This window comes from Leptonychotes weddellii, chromosome 3, assembly GCF_054177405.1.
Source record: "Leptonychotes weddellii isolate Sample4059 chromosome 3, ASM5417740v2, whole genome shotgun sequence".
Taxonomy (NCBI): Eukaryota; Metazoa; Chordata; class Mammalia; order Carnivora; family Phocidae; genus Leptonychotes; species Leptonychotes weddellii.
Genome location: NC_138371.1, coordinates 107,569,910 through 107,586,357, shown reverse-complemented (window position 1 = coordinate 107,586,357; position 16,448 = coordinate 107,569,910). Strand labels below are relative to the sequence as shown.

Below are 16,448 nucleotides of genomic sequence, written 5' to 3'. Positions count from 1 at the left end.
GAAACAAATGGGACTTTCCTTGGCCCCTTGGTCAAAAACCTCATTCATTTTGGGGTTAGGAGATATCAAAGCAAACATTGCCTGGGCAAAGTTAACCAGGCAAGGAATACTTGATTAAAGACCATTGCAATAGGGGAGAGAAAGTGAACTCACCTCAGCTGAAATGAAAGATGGGAGAGTTTATAAGAGCTGGGGTGGGGAACATGGGGATTGTCATTGGCCACTTGTGTCTGCCAACTGGCCTTGCCCAAAGAATAAGTACATTTTCTCTTATCTTCATGACAGGAGGGAGTTTTATCCTTGGAGCAAGGCACCCCCTGAAGTTAGGCTCCTACCTTACCATGGAGATCTTCTCTGATGATTACATTTCGGAGACATCCCAGGTCCTTGAGAAAGGCATTCCCTGGATCTTAAAGCTGGCAAGGGGCTTTTAAGGATGTTTATATATATTTCAAAGGGAGTAGAGTAAGAATTTACAGTTAGGTATTCTAAAGTAAATGTTTTATGTTAGCAAAAAGGAAAGGGAGTTCAGGGGTCTATGGATAAGACATCTGTTTAAAATTAAGTCAAACTGAGGGGAGTGTTAAGACCATCATGGTCAGGGGCTGCTCTCTGGTCAGGGAACTATTGCTCTTCAGCCAAGACACTCTCCCCTCCCTGTCCCCCAGCCCTCTTCACCTTCTCCCCTCCCCTCTCCTCTTTCTGACCCAGCTGCTGGGTCCTATATCACTGCTTGGTTCCCAGTCTCCTCCCTGGGCAGAGTGTCAGTGCCCACCCAGAGCCTCTGGGCTGGGGAGGGGAGGGGAGGGGGCTGTGGGAGCTGTGAGAGAAGTAGAGCTGCCTCCCCCAATGCAGGGTGGCAGGGGAGGTCTAGGGGGCCCAATCCCTGGAGAAGTGTATTGGGTAGATGAGGAGCTGGGGGCTAAGAAAGCAGTCTGTCTCCAGGCGACTCACAGGTTGAAGTGCCCAACCAGAAGATGCAGTGCACTTCCTACTGTCCCTGGAGCCTGACTTCATTTGCATTTCTGTGTAACATCCCTGTGCCTTCTTGATGCAGGACCTGTCGATTTCTCTTTGGGCTGTCAGAAGGTGGAGGAAAAGATGGGCTGGCAACAATCTCTGCAAGAATCTGATGTGTCCAAAGTCCGCACCATTTACCTCAATGAACCCCTTAGGAACAGTTTCTGCAAAAACTCAATCAGGTGAGAAGTGTGTGTAGCTGGGAGGAGAGGAAGGAGGAAGAAGATGTGGTCCTCACCTGCAAGAAATACTTGGTGTGGATGCTTCAGGCTATAACAGTTGTCTCAGGCCTTGAGAAACTTTGAATTCTCAAGTTCACCACCAAGAATAGGCTGTGTTTTCGTCTCACCTTCAAGGTTTCTTTCTCTGAGTTGGCCTCTCCTCTCACTTGTGCCTGTTCATGGCAATACCAAGCAGCACACTGTCATTTGGGAGCTCTCTTTAGTATACCTACCTATGAGGTAAAGTGCTTTCCAGTGAAATCTCATAGATCTGCTGAGTTGTCCACCAATATCCTATATTAGGGAATTGAGCGTTTGGCTTCTTTTTTTTATTGAAGTTTAGTTAACATACAGAGTTATATTAATTTCAGGACTACAATATAGTGGTTCAACAGTTCTATACATTACTCAGTGCTCATCAAGATAACTGTACTCTTAATCCCCTTTACCTATTTCACACCCCCCCACTCACCTCCCTCTGACAACCACCAGTTCATTCTCTCATTTGAGTCTGTCTCTTTTTTGTTTCTTTTTTAAATTCCCATATGACTGCAATCATATAGTATTTGTCCTTCTCTGACTGACTTATTTCACTTAGCATTATACCCTCTAGGTCCATCCATGCTGTTGCAAATGGCGAGATTTCATTCTCTTTTATGACTGAGTAATATTCTGTTGTATATATGTGTTACACCTTTACCCATTCTATGGATGGACACTTGGGTTGCTTCTATATCTTGTATTGTAAATAATGCTGCAGTAAATATGGGTGTGCATGATCTTTGTGAATTTGGGTTTTTGTTTTCTTTGGATAAATATCCAAAGTGTATTATTAGATCATATGGTAATTATATTTTTAATTTTTCAAGGAACCTCCATAGTGTTTTCCACAGGGGCTGCACCAATTTGCATTCCTACCAACAGTGTGCAAGCGTTCCTTTTTCTCTATACCCTTCTTATTTCTTGTTTTTTATTTTATTTTATTTTAGCCATTCTGACAGGTGTAAGGTGATATTTCATTGTGATTTTAATTTGCATTTCCCTGATGATTAGTGATGTTGAGCATCTTTTTGTGTTATCTGTTGGCCATCTGTATGTCTTCTTTGGAAAAATGTCTATTTAGGTCCTCTGCCCATTTTTAATCAGATTAATTGTGGGGAGGTCTTAAGTTGAATAAGTTTATGTATTTTGGATGTTAACCTCTAATTGGATATATCATTTGCAAATATCTTCTCCCACTCAGTAGGGTGCCTGTTTGTTTTGTTTATGGTTTCCTTCACTATGCAAAAGCTTTTTATTTTAGTGTAGTCCTGATAGTTTAATTTTGCTTTTGTTTCTCTTGCCAGAGAAGACATATCTAGAAAAATATTTCTACGTTCAATGCCAAAGAAATAACTGCTTAGGAGTTTTATTATTTCAGGTCTCACATTTAGATATTTAATCCATTTTGAGGGTTTTTGTGTGTGTGTGTGTGTGTAGTGTAAGAAAGTGGTCCAGTTTCATTCTTTTGCATTTAGCTGTCCAGTTTTCCCAGTACCATTTCTTTTTTTTTTAAAGATTTTATTTATTTATTTGACAGAGAGAGAGATAGCGAGAGCAGGAACACAAGCAGGGGGAGTGGGAGAGGGAGAAGCAGGCTTCCCGCTGAGCAGGGAGCCCGATGTGGGACTCGATCCCAGGACCCTGGGATCATGACCTGAGCCGAAGGCAGATGCTTAACAACTGAGCCACCCAGGCGCCCTTCCCAGTACCATTTCTTAAAGAAACTCTTTTCCCCATTGTATATTCTTGCCTCCTATGTCGTAGATTAAGTGATGGTATGTGTGGGTTTATTTCTAGGTTCTCTATTCTGTTCTATTAACCTATGTGTCTATTTTTTGGCCCATATCACTATAAACTTCCTTCCTTAGGTTTTACTGTGTCCTAATAGTCTTTTGGTGGAGCTTTAAGGGTTTTTCATATATGGTACGTCATCTGCAACTAGTGATAGCTTTTCTTCTTCCTTATCAATTTGGATCTCCCCCCCCCCTTTTTTTTTCCTGTTTGCTGTGGCTAGGACTTGGCGGTACTATTTTGAATAAAACTGGTGAGAGTCGACACCCTTTTCTTGTTTTTGATCTTCGAGGAAAAGCTCTCAGTTTTTCACTGTTGAGTGTAGTGTTAGCTGTGGGTTTTTCATATAAAACCTTTAGTATGTTGAGGTACGTTTCCTCCAAGCCTATTTTGTTGGGAGTTTTTATTAAGAATGGATGTTATATTTTGTCAACTGCTTTTTCTGCACCTATTAGGATGATCATATGTTTTTATCCTTTTTCTTGTTGATATGATATATCACACTAATTGATTTGCAAATATTGAACCACATTTGCATCTCTGGAATAAATCTTACTTGATCCTGATTCTTTTAATGTATTGTTGGATTCAGTTTGGTACTATTTTGTTGAGGATTTTTGAATCTATTCTCATCAGGGATATTGGCCTGTCATTTTCTTTTTTGCAGTGTCTTTATTTGGTTTCAGTATTAGGGTAATGCTGGCCTTGTAGAATGAATTTGGAAGTTTTCCTTTCTCCTCCTTCTCTTCTTTTTTTTAAATAGTTTGAGAAGACTATATAGTAACTCTTTTTCAAAAGTTTGGCAGAATTCACCCGTGGAGCTATCTGGTCCTGGACTTTTGTTTGTTTGGAGTTTCTAGGTTACCAATTCAATTTCAATATTAGCAATCTGTGTGTTCAAATTTTCTATTTCTTCCTGCTTCAGTTTTGGAATATTGTATGTTTTTAGGAATTTATCCATTTCTTCTAGGTTGTCCAATTTTTGGCATATAATTTTTTCATAATATTCTCTTATAATCCTTTGTATTTCTGTGGTGTTGGTTATCTCTCCTCCTTCATTTCTGATTTTATTTGAGTCGTTTTTTCCTTGATGACTCTGGTTAGAATTTATCGATTTTTATCTTTTTTAAAGAACCATTCTTGGTTTCATTTATTTTTTCCAATGTTTTAGTCTCGTTTTATTTATTTCTACTCTAATCTTTATTGTCTCCTTCCTTCTACTAGCTTTGGACTTTATTCCTTCTTTTTCTAGCTCCTTTAGGTGTAAGGTTAGGTTGTTTGTTTGAGATTTTTAAAAAATTTCTTGAAGTAGGCCCATATCACTATAAACTTCCTTCCTTAGGTTTTACTGTGTCCCAAAGATTTTGGAACACTGTGTTTTCAATTTCATTTGTCTCCATGTATTTTTTTATTTCTTCATTGATTAGGTGCATGTTATTTAGTCTCATGTGCTTGTGTTTGTTTTTTTTTTTTTTTTTAAAGATTTTATTTATTTGACAGAGAGCGAGCATGAGTGGGGAGGAGGAGGAGAGGGAGAAGCAGGCTCCCTGCTGAGCAGGGAGTCAGACAAGGGGCTCAATCCCAGGACCCTGGGATCATGACCTGAGCCGAAGGCAGAAGAGTAACCGACTGAGCCACCCAGACACCCCATGTTTGTGTTTTTTAGTTTTTTTTTTTTTTTTGTAATTGATTTCTAGCTTCATATCATTTTGGTCAGAAAAGATGCTTGATATTATTTTTTTTTGCAAATATTAGCATTTTGCCACATTTGTCTTATTATTCCTTCTCTCTCATATATATATAATTTTTTTCTCTATGTAGTCTCTTTCTCATACACACACACACATACATATATATCACACATTTTTTTTCTGAACAATTTGAGATTGGATTGCAAATATGATGCCTATTTACATCAGTGTGTGTTTCCTGAAAATAAGACCATTTTCCCTTATAGACATAGTATAATTATAAAAATCAAGACAGTAACATCAATTTGATATTATTATCTAATCTATAGACCTTATTCAAATTTTACTAATTACTAATGTCTTTTTTTATGTTATGTTAATCACCATACATTACATCATTAGTTTTTGATGTAGTGTCCCATGATTCATTGTTTGTGTATAACACCCAGTGCTCCATTCAGTATGTGCCCTCTTTAACACCCATCACCAGGCTAGCCCACCCCCCCACCCCCTCCCCTCTAGAACCCTCAGTTTGTTTCTCAGAGTCCATAGTCTCTCATGGTTTGTCTCCCCCTCCGATTTCCCCAATCTTCTAAATTACGAAGACTTGTTTTGTGGCCTAACATATGATTTACTCTAGAGAATGTTCTGTGTGCACTTGAAAAGAATGTGTATTCTGCTGTTTTGGATGGAATATCCTGTTTATATCTATTACATCGTTCTGGTCTAATCTGGTTCACAGCTACTGTTTCCTTGTTGATTTTCTCTCTGGATCATCTATCCATTGATGTAAGTGGAGTGTTGAAGTCCTTTACTATTAGCTGTATCACTGTCAGTTTCTTCCTTTATTACTGTTAATGTTCGTTTTTTGTGTTTAGGTGCTCCTAGGTTGAGTGCATAGATATTTAACAATTGTTATATCTTCTTATTGGATTAATCCTTTTATCATTATGTAGTGTATTGTCTCTTGCTATAGTCTTTGTTTTAAGGTCTATTTAGTCTGATACTAGTATTGCTACCCCAGCTTTTTTTTTTTTTTTTTTAAGCTCCCATTTGCTTGGTATGTTTTTTCATCTCTTCACTTTCAGGTCTTTAGGTCTGGAGTGAGTAACTTATAAGCAGCTTATGGATTATGTTTGTTTATTATTGTTTGTTTTTATCTATTCAGTACCCTATGTATTTTGATTTGAGCATTTAGTCCATTTACATTTAATTATTGATAGGTATTTACTTACTGTCATTTTGTCAATTGTTTCTGGTTGTTTTGTAGTTCTTCTCTGTTCCTTTCTTTTCTTGCTCTTTTTCTTTGTGGTTTGATGGCTTTCTTTAGTGCTATGCTTGGATTTCTTTATTTTTTGTGTAACTATTATAGGTTTTTGATCTATGGTTACCATCAGGATCATTTATATGAAATCTTATGTATTTAGCACTCTATGCTAAGTTGATAGGCACTTAAGTTCAAACACATTCTAAAAGCACTAAATTTTTACTTCCCCCTCTGTTTTATGTATATGATGTCATATTTTACGTCTTTTTATTTTGACCAGTTTTTTTGGAAGGTAATTTTACTACTTTTGTCTCTTTTTAATAAATATTTTATTTATTTGAGAGATAGAGATAGAGAGGAAGCACAAGCAGGGGAAGGGGCAGAGGGAGAGAGAGAGAGGGAGAAGCAGACTCCCCAGAGCCTGACGTGGGGCTGAATACCAGGACCCTGAGATCATGACCTAAGTCGAAGTCCAATGCTTAACCAACTGAGCCACCCAGGCACCCCACTACTTTTGTCTTTTAACCTTCATAGTCACTTTTTAAGTGATTCATCTACTACCTTTACTATGTTTGCTTTTACCTGTGAAATTTTTTCCTTTCATACTTTTCTTTTAATTATGGCCTTTTCTTTCCACTTAAGGAATTTCCTTACACATTTCTTGTAAGACTGCCTTAGTGGAGATGAACTCCTTTAACTTTTGTTTGTCTGGGAAACTCCTTACCTCTTTTTCTATTCTGAATGGTAACCTTGCTGGATAAAATATTCTTAGTTGTAGGGTTTTTTTTTTTTTTCTTTTAGTATTCTGAACTTTTGGTCTGCAGTTTCTGTTGAAAAATCACCTTATAGCTCTTTATGGGGTTTTCCTTGTATGTAACTCTCTGCTTGTCTCTTGCTTTTTAAAAAATTCTCTCTTTATCATTACTCTTTGGCATTTTAATTATTATATGTCTTGGTGTACGTATCTTTGGGTTCATCTTGTTAGGGACTCTCTCTGCTTCCTATATCTTGATGTCCCCAGATTAGAGTCATTTTCAGCTATTATTTCTTCACATAAATTTTTTGCCCCTTCTTTCTCTTCTTTTTCTAGGATCCCTATAATGCGGATGTTATTACACTTGATGATGCCACAGAGTTCCCTTAACCTATTTTCATTTTTTTATTATTGATTTTTCTTTTTTTTAAAAGATTTTATTTATTTAACAGAGAGAGATACAGTGAGAGAGGGAACACAAGCAGGGGGAGTGGGAGAGGGAGAAGCAAGCTTCCCACGGAGCAGGGAGCCTGATGCGGGGCTCGATTCCAGGACCCTGGGACCATGGCCTGAGCCGAAGGCAGACGCTTAACCACTGAGCCACCCAGGCGCCCCATTATTGATTTTTCTTTTTGCTGTTCAGCTTGGGTGCTTTCCATTACCCTGTCTTTGAGATTGCTAATCTGTTCTGCATCTTCTAATATGCTTGTGGTTCCCTCTAGTGTATTTTTTATTTCTGTTATTGAATTCTTCAGCTCTCACTGGTTTTTTAATTTTTTCTGTCTCTTTGTTGAAGTTCTCACTGAGTTCATCCACTCTTTTCTCAAGTCCCATGGGTATCTTTATGATCAGTACTTTGAATTTTTTTTATCAGGCATATTATTTTTGTTTCATTTTGGTCTTTTCCTGTGATTTTTGTCTTGGTCTTTCATTTGTGACATATTCTTCTGTCTCCTCATTTTGTCTAATTCTCTGTGTCTATATCTATGTATTAGGTAGGTTGCTTACATCTCCTGGACTTGAATATACTGGCCTTCTGTAGAAGAGTGGTGCCCTATAGTGCAATCTCCCTTGGTCACCAGAGCCACATCCTCCAGGGGTGTCCCCTCTGTGAGCTGCTTGTACCCTCCTCTTATGGTCGGGCCTCAATTACCCTTAGTTCAGCCAGCTGCAGTGACTCACCTTTCCTTCTGTTTGTGCACAGGACAGGGTTTGCTCCCTGCACTGTGGAGAGATCTGTCTGTGGCTACTGTGGGCTTGTTGGTGGGCAGGGCCAGAAGTCAGCCTAGCTGTCTGCAAATAGCCTCTCTGACACAGCTGCAGATGCACAGTAGGGCAGGGCTTGCTTTCTGCATAGCCAGCTAAGAGGCCTGGCTGCAGAAACCATGGGCATGTTGGTATGTGGGGTTATTTCTCCCTCTTTCCAGAGCAGGAGTCACTTTGAAGTGGTTCTGGTCCCTGTGGGAGTTGCTTGCAGGGTGTGGTGGGGCAGGAGCTGTTTTGGTAGGATGCCTGCTGAGGAATCAAGCAGGTTGGATGGGGTGGGTCCACAGGGGAATGCTGGGGTGGGGCACCCTAATGCTAGCAAGGTAGATGAAAAGTATTTCTAGCTCCCACAAACATCTGGCTATCTAGGCTGAGGAAGGGAAAGAGAAATGGCCTCTGCCAGCACTCTTGTTCCTAGAAGAATCTCATGCAGATTCCTGCTCCTCCAGCACATGTTTTAACATTAGTAAATAAATCTCCTTCCTGTATACCCCATGTGCTTTTCAAACTGCTGCTTCTGTGTCAGGTCTTGGGCTGAGTTTAGTATACTGGCTCTTTAAGGGCAGGGACTCAGCTTTCTCTCTGTTTCTGGCTCTCCCACAGTTATGCCTGCTGAGTTTTACAGCTCTTGGATTGAAGCCCTGCTGGTTTTCAAAGCCAGATTTTTGGGGATTCATCAGTGTGGGTCCCCAAGTCTGGGGGCGCCCTGTGTGGGATCAGATCCTCCTGCTTCTTGGGACTTGTGCTGTCCTCCCCCCCTCCCCAAACCGCCCCGCCATTTGTTGTTAGTTGTGCCGGGAATTTGGTTCCCAACTGCAACTCTGCCCCTCCTGCCCTTTTTGGTGTGGCTTCTCTGTGATGGAGCTGTTATCTCGGTGCGTTTGTGGGACAAGTTGAACTCTGGATCCTCCTATTCTGTTGTCTTCCCAAAACTCCTGGTCTTTCTGATTTTAAAATATAGTATATTCATTAGAAAACAAGAAACACACCTGTGATGGCTTTCTTTGTCCATGACCTGGCGTAGGCATTGGGGGTGGGGGGGAGGTTGATGGATTTAAGATAACTTTTAGTGATAAAGAACCTGTGAGGGAGAGAAGGGAGAAAAATTGGTGACTCTTATTATCCTTGAACTATAAGATGAATGTTTAGAAGTTTTGTTACAAGAATTACAGGGTATTAGAAAATGTGGAATACATCTTGCTTATCTACTGTATTCATAGTACTTAGTTCCTGAAATGGGGAAAATTCTTTTTTTTTTTTTTTTAATTTTATTTATTTATTTGAGAGAGAGAGAATGAGAGAGAGAGCACATGAGAGGGGGGAGGGTCAGAGGGAGAAGCAGGTTCCTTGCTGAGCAGGGAGCCCGATGCGGGACTCGATTCAGGGACTTCAGGATCATGACCTGAGCCGAAGGCAGTCGCTTAACCAACTGAGCCACCCAGGCGCCCCGGGGAAAATTCTTTCTTTATCCTGACATTGTTTTCAGATAATAATGAATGTTTTTAAAAATGGCAAAAAAATCTTTAGGAAAGAGTCAGTGTTTTATAACAATATTTTATCTACTTCTGGGTTTTCCTTTGGTGTTTTTAGAGTTCACAGTGTTAACTGATAATGATATTTTTCTTTTTACCTACAGCACAGCCAAGTACAGCATGTGGTCATTCCTCCCTCGATATTTGTATCTGCAGTTTAGCAAAGCTGCTAATGCTTTCTTCCTGTTCATTACTATATTGCAGGTAATATTTCTGAACACATTATTAGTTTAAGCTTTTTAGAAAAGAAAATATAAAAAGCTCATTTAGCTGAAATAAGAATTTGATGTAGAGAATAAATTCAAACACTGTTAAGAAGAGAATTCTCTTCTTACAATATTTAAATTACTCAGTAAGACCCATTTTTGGGCTGAAAAACATGTTTATGCCCAATATATGATTTGGTCCACAGTTCTTCCTAATTTAGATCACTAATGAGATATTATTGGACCAACTTCTATAATTTATGCCACCTCCATGATAGGATAATTTTAATATATTTAAAGGAATAGTTTAAAGAAAGCCCGAATGCTAGTTTAAAATAGCTAATTTTCTTTTCTTTTTTTGTATTTCAGTAAGAACACTTAATGTGAGGTCTACCTCCTTAACAATTTTAAGTATACAATATAGCAGTGTTATCCATAGACATCTGTTGTACAGCAGATCTCTAGGACTTATTAATTTTGCATAACTGAAACTTTATGCTCTCTCCCTCTCTAGCCCCTGACACCATTTCACTCTGATTCCATGAATCTGACCATGTTAGATGTCTCATATAAGTGGACTTATGCAGGATTTGTCGTTCTGTGGGTAGCTCATTTCACTTAGCATAATGTCCTCAAAGTTCATCCATGTTGTTATATATGGCAGGATTTCCATCTTTTTAAAGTCTGAATAATATCCCATTGTATATATGCCACACTTTCTTTATCCAGTCATCCATCGACAGACATTGAGGTTATTCCCATATCTTGGCTATGGTGAAAAATTCTGCTATGAACATGGGAGTGCTGCTATGTCTCCAAGATCCTGATTTCAACTCTTTCGGATAAATACCCAGAAGTGGGATTGCTGAACCATATGGTAGTTCTATTTTTAATTTTTTGTAAAAGCTTCATATTACTTTCTATAACAGCAGCACCATTTTCTATTCCCACCAGAAGTGTACAAGGGTTCCAATCTTTTCACATCCTCACCAACACTTGTTATTTTTTTGTGTTTTGCTAATAGCCATCCTAACATGTGTGCGGTGATATGGAATTTCATTTGCGTGATGATTAGTGTGATGTTGAGCACCTTTTCATGTCCCTCTTGGCCATTTGCATGTTGTCTTTAGAGAAATGTCTATTCAGGTCATTTGCCCATTTTGATTGGATTATTATTTCTTTTCCCTATTGAGTTGGAGTTCCTTATACATCCTTATCAGATCGGGGGGGCTTCAAATATTTTCTCCTATTCTGTAGGTTGCTTTTTCATTTTATTGATGGATCCCCTTGCTGTGCAGAAGCTTTTCAGTTTGATGTAGTCCCACTTGTCACTTTTTGCTTTTGTTGTCTGTGCTTTTGGCATCCTATCCAAGAAATCATTGCCAAGACCAATGTCTAGAAGCTTTCCCTCTGTTTTCTTTTAGGAATAACATCTTCTCAAAACAGTTAAATTCAAGACTTTCCGTATTTTGGTTTATTCCTGTTTATTCAACCTTATTTTCATCATGAACCCTACAATCCAGCACAACCCAAGAGGCAAGCCTCCTCACAATTCCCCAATTTTCTTCCTATCTCTAGACCTTGGTTCATTCTATTACCTAACCCAGAAGACACTCATCTGGCTATAATCTATCCATTCTCTTAAAGGCTCAGCTCAAATTCACCTTCCTTCAAACTTCACGAAATGCCATAGTCCATCTTCATCTTCTGTAGCAATGATCTGTGCTATATGTTATAACTGATTTTATTTTTTCTGGAAAACTGTAAATTCCTTGAATAGAAATAGTGCCTTCAAAATGGCCAAGCTTTGGGATAAGAATTTAGTGAATTTGTTGAACTGAACTTAAACAGAAGACAGGCATTAGTGAACATTTATAGAGGTCACCATAAGTGTGTACCAAAATTTGTGCATGGAATTAAGAATTCAAGGATGAATTATTAGAGCTAGCTCCTACCTTTGGAGAGCTGGTAGTCTTAACATACAAATACTTTATAAATATTTCTTTAAGTATTAGGGGAACACAGCGTCCTTTGGGCTTGAGGGTGAGTGGTTCAGGAAAATCTAGTGAAAAAGATGACCTTTGAGCCAAAGATTAGAGGAGGAGGAGTCTAACAGTAAGCAGAGGGGCAGCGGAAGAAGAGAAGGCCTTTCAGGCACAGGAGACTGTGTGAGCAAAGGCACAGAAACAAGCACTGGTTGCCTTTTATAGGAAACAGGGACAAAGAGGGGGGAGGGAAAGAGGTAGAATTTTCTCTGAGAACATTTTATGTATTTTGAATTGTGAAAAATTTAAAGTATTAAATTTTTTTCTAGTGTGTGAAATGTTCTAGGGAACAGCAAAAATTTTTTTTGGAGCATAAGGTGTAAAAGAAGCTAAAGATGTTAGCTGAGATCAGGTTATAAGAAGCTTAGTGTGCTACATTCAGAAGCTTGGACTGTATTCTAGCGATAGGAAAAAGGCAGTGACAGTCAGGAGCTAGAGTGAAGCGACCAGCTCTGGTTAGGCTTCACCGAGGGAGAGACGAGAGAGGCCTGCGAATGACAAGACTGGCTTGGAGGTGCCCTGCAGAGAGAGATGGAGAGGACGGGCAGATAGGAGTTATAGGAAAGACAGATTTAATCGATAGCCTAAGCAATCCTAAAATTTCTCCCCTTCCTCTTCTGGTTCTCAAATTGTATTGTATTATATTGTATGTATCTTATTTATTTTGTTTATTATTTTATTTATTTAATTTAATTTTCAATTTAATTTTTATTTTTATGTATTTTTTGTATTTATGTAGTTTTATCTTTTAATGTATTTGTTTATGTAATTTTTAATGTATTTATGTAATTTTATTTCTTATGTATTTATATAATTTTATTATGTATTTATGTAATTTTATTTTTTATGTATTGATGTAGTTTTATTTAATTTTAATTTAATTTTATTTTTTAAAGATTGTATTTATTTACTTGAGAGAGCGAGAGAGAGAGAGAGAGAGAAAGAGCATGAGCAGGGGGAGGGAGAGGGAAAAACAGGCTCCCCGCTGAGCAGGGAGCCCCACTCCGGACTCATCCCAGGACCTGAGATCATGACCTGAGCCAAAGGCAGATGATTAACCAACTGAGCAGCCCAGGTCCCCCTCAGATTGCTTTTAAAGTAGCTATAAGAATCATCGAGAGTTTCAAAATAAACACTATTTTGCTACACAAAGAAATAATAAGCAAGCAGGAAATAAGGCAGCATAGAGAGTACACACAGGCCCAAGTCTGGAAATACAGGGCTAAGAACTGGTCTAAATCTGGAAAACTAAAGGGTCCAATCTAGGACCTCACCTACCCTTCCATCCATCAGGAAACTGCCACAGCCTGTTTATCACTTTATTTCTCATTTATTTATTTATTTAGAGAGTGTGAGCAGGGGCAAGGGGGGCAAGGAGGGGCAGAGGAAGAGAGAATCTAAAGGCAGGCTCCACGCTCAGTGAGGAGCCCCAAGCAGGGCTCAATCTCACAACACTGAGATCATGACCCGAGCCGAAATCAAGAGTCAGACACTTAACTGAGCCACCCAGGCGCCCCACTTTATTTCTCATATTTTAAACAGTGGGGGGTAGACCCAGAGTGCCTTCCACCGGAAATTATAAGAAATGTTATTCACCTGTGCCTCCAAAGAAAATTTCTCTTCTGCCTCAAAAAGAAGATTCAGTTAACTGACCTTCTGGATTTAACTATTTTGAAAGGATGCTGTTTTAGACATTTAAGTTTTGAACTATTCTTTTCAAAATGTGACAAAAGTATTGGAAAGGTGACATAATGACCGAAGTGTTAAGAAGTCGCACTTTGCCATAATGTAATGTTTAGTGTCCTGCTTCAGGGAGGGTTTTGATATGCTAAGAGTCTCCCTCCTCTTTTTATTTGACGCTGTGGGTTGTTCTTATGTCCCGGGTATGCCACTAATAGCCTGACTTTTAGTGTTAAGCAAAATATAAGAGTCATCATAAGATTCTTGGTCACTCTGATTGTTTTTGCAGCAAATTCCAGATGTATCTCCAACGGGAAAATATACAACTCTTTTGCCTTTGATGATTATTCTTATGGTTTCTGGCATCAAAGAGATTGTAGAAGATTATGTAAGTTTACTGTTAGTGAAATGTTCTCAAAACTACTCCCTTGAGTAGAAGAGGCATGGTTGTTGTTGTTGTTGTTTTCAAGCTTCTTGTTGGAACTGGTATAATTTTTTAAATCTGTAGTTGATGTGAAGAAACAAATTAAAGTTTTAAGATTTCAAATCTTAAATTATGTGTGTGTGTGTTTATTTGAGAAACCAGTAGGACTTAATTGTGGTCATCAGATATATCTTTGAGGCTATAATGCAACCAGAAAATCCTAACGGGCTAAAAAGTTCAGGAATTGTGCAGTGACTTCACTTCTCCTTTAACCTTATCACAGATACAATTTCTTTTTTTTTTTTTTTTCAAGATTTTATTTATTTGTTAGAGAGAGAGCACAAGTAAGGGGAGGGGCAGAGCAGGCAGAGGGAGAAGCAGACTCCCGGCTGAGCAAGGAGCCCAATGCGGGATTCGATCCCAGGACCCTGAGATCATGATCTGAGCTGAAGGCAGACGCTTAACGGACTGAGCCACCCAGGTGACCCCACAGATACAATTTCACATGAGCCTACAGATTTTAGCAGTGAAGGAAAAGAAGAGAGATATTTAATACTGTTTTCTGTTTGTTCTGACCCTACCTACTACAGCTGAGGTCACTCTAGTAGAGATCCCTTCCTCCTCACTCACAATCCTAATGCTCATTTTCCAAAATTGCTAGCTATTGTTATTCCTATGTTTCTGCCTCGTTCCTTCATATCTTGAAAAGATAGGTCATCAGTAAAATCTATTTGGTTTCTGGTTTTTTGATTGCTTTATAATATGAAAGAATTTTTCAAACTTAATCAAAAGCCTTGAGCTAAATTGGGGCATAATTCAAGATTGCTAATTATGTGTTTAACTAGAAAGATAGTCATTGAAAGCAACATATAATATGCTGACATTTTAAGTAGCACTTCACTATGTAGGAGGCCCTGTATTGTATGTATTTATGTGTGTGTGCACGCGTGCGTGTGTGTATTCATTTACACTGAGGCACATACTGGTTCGTGACCTGACATGGCTACATTCATAAGAGGCGGAGCTGGAATGTCAACCAAGGTAAGCTGTCTCTAGGGGCCGCACACTTAACCACTTTGCTTTACTCCCTCCCTTAGATCACATCTTAATTTAGAGAGTCGGATAAAAGCAAAACAAAATTGAAATTAGTTATAGCCAAAGAAAAAAAAAAAAAACCACACAAAAAACAACCCCCCAAAATAAAAAAAAACCCCAAATCCTTTACAGTCAGGTTTGCTGCCTCTATTCTTTCCTAAACCTACTATGACTTGTATTATGATGTGAATTATTCACTTTGAACTTTTAACATAATGGGTTTTTTTCTATAACAGAAACGACATATGGCAGACAAATTGGTTAACACAAAGACCACGATAGGTAAGATATTAGATTAAGCTTTTATTCGCTTTCACTATAAAAAATATCTAAATTGACCAAATAGATACACGTACTATGTTTCATAACGTTTCATTATTTAAAGAAATATAGAAAACAAAGAACAACCATTAGGAAACTGCTTCCTATATGTGAGAATCATTAATTACGTTAATTAGAATAAAATAAACAAAATTGGAATATTTGGAATATGAGCAATTCTTATGTCAATAAAGATCTGGGTGTTACATAGTCTCTCTCAGTCATAGTTTTGATATGTGCTATCTTTGTAATTGATTAGAAATATATAATGTTGCTTTCGGGCTATCAGCCAGTATTTTAGCATGTAATGGCAAACTGTTTTCTCTTTAGGATTGGAAGTAACTTAACATAGCTTTACCTAACAGTCATCTATCTATCCTTATGTTAAGTTACATTATATTATACATACTGCTCTATTTTGGTGCAGTGCATGTGAACACAGTTTACATATTTTTCCAGTTTATATCAAGGTAAAATTAATAAGGACAGTACTTTATAAAGAAACACATTTAGTTTTTTGGAAAAATATCTTTTATTATTTTGGACTTTACCTGATGCAATTGTTACAGTTAATATAGTTCTATGTTTTCCAGTGTTAAGAGAGAATGCATGGAAAATGGTTATGTGGAAAGAGGTAAGAATGTATTTTAAGTTAGTGATAAGCACCTACCATATTTAGAGTTACAGATTTTTATGTCTGAAACATGTCTTCAAGAACTGTCAAATTATCCTATTTTGTAGATGAGGAAGGAAGTAGAGGATCAAAGGGAATAACTATTTTGCTCAAGGTCACACAGCCTGAAAGTGGTGAAAATAGGCTTTGAATTTAAGTCTGTTTGGTTGGAAGTCTACATGCTTTCTAATGTGCCTCAGTGTTACTTTTGTGTCATTGACTGGAATATTTAAAGATGATGCTTCACAAACTGTTGCTCAGGGTACAAGGCAACCTTTTTTTTTTTTAATTTTATTATGTTATGTTAGTCACCATACATTACATCATTAGTTTTTGATGTAGTGATCCACGATCCATTGTTTTCGTATAACACCCAGTGCTCCATGCAGTACGTGCCCTCCTTAATACCCATCACCGGGC

The 16,448-nt window shown here is 38.2% G+C and overlaps 1 protein-coding gene across 1 annotated transcript in view; it reads left to right on the top strand.

Annotated features, from left to right (window-relative positions):
- Positions 1-204: 204 nt before the first annotated feature.
- The window catches only part of LOC102749696 (phospholipid-transporting ATPase IB-like), a 125,390-nt gene continuing 109,146 nt past the window's right edge, over positions 205-16,448 (top strand). The window contains exons 1-5 of the mRNA XM_081815495.1: positions 205-1,202; positions 9,689-9,788; positions 13,805-13,903; positions 15,271-15,316; positions 15,949-15,989. Coding sequence (XP_081671621.1) covers positions 1,102-1,202; positions 9,689-9,788; positions 13,805-13,903; positions 15,271-15,316; positions 15,949-15,989 — 387 coding nt within the window. The 5' untranslated portion in view covers positions 205-1,101. The remainder of the gene's footprint in view (positions 1,203-9,688; positions 9,789-13,804; positions 13,904-15,270; positions 15,317-15,948; positions 15,990-16,448) is intronic.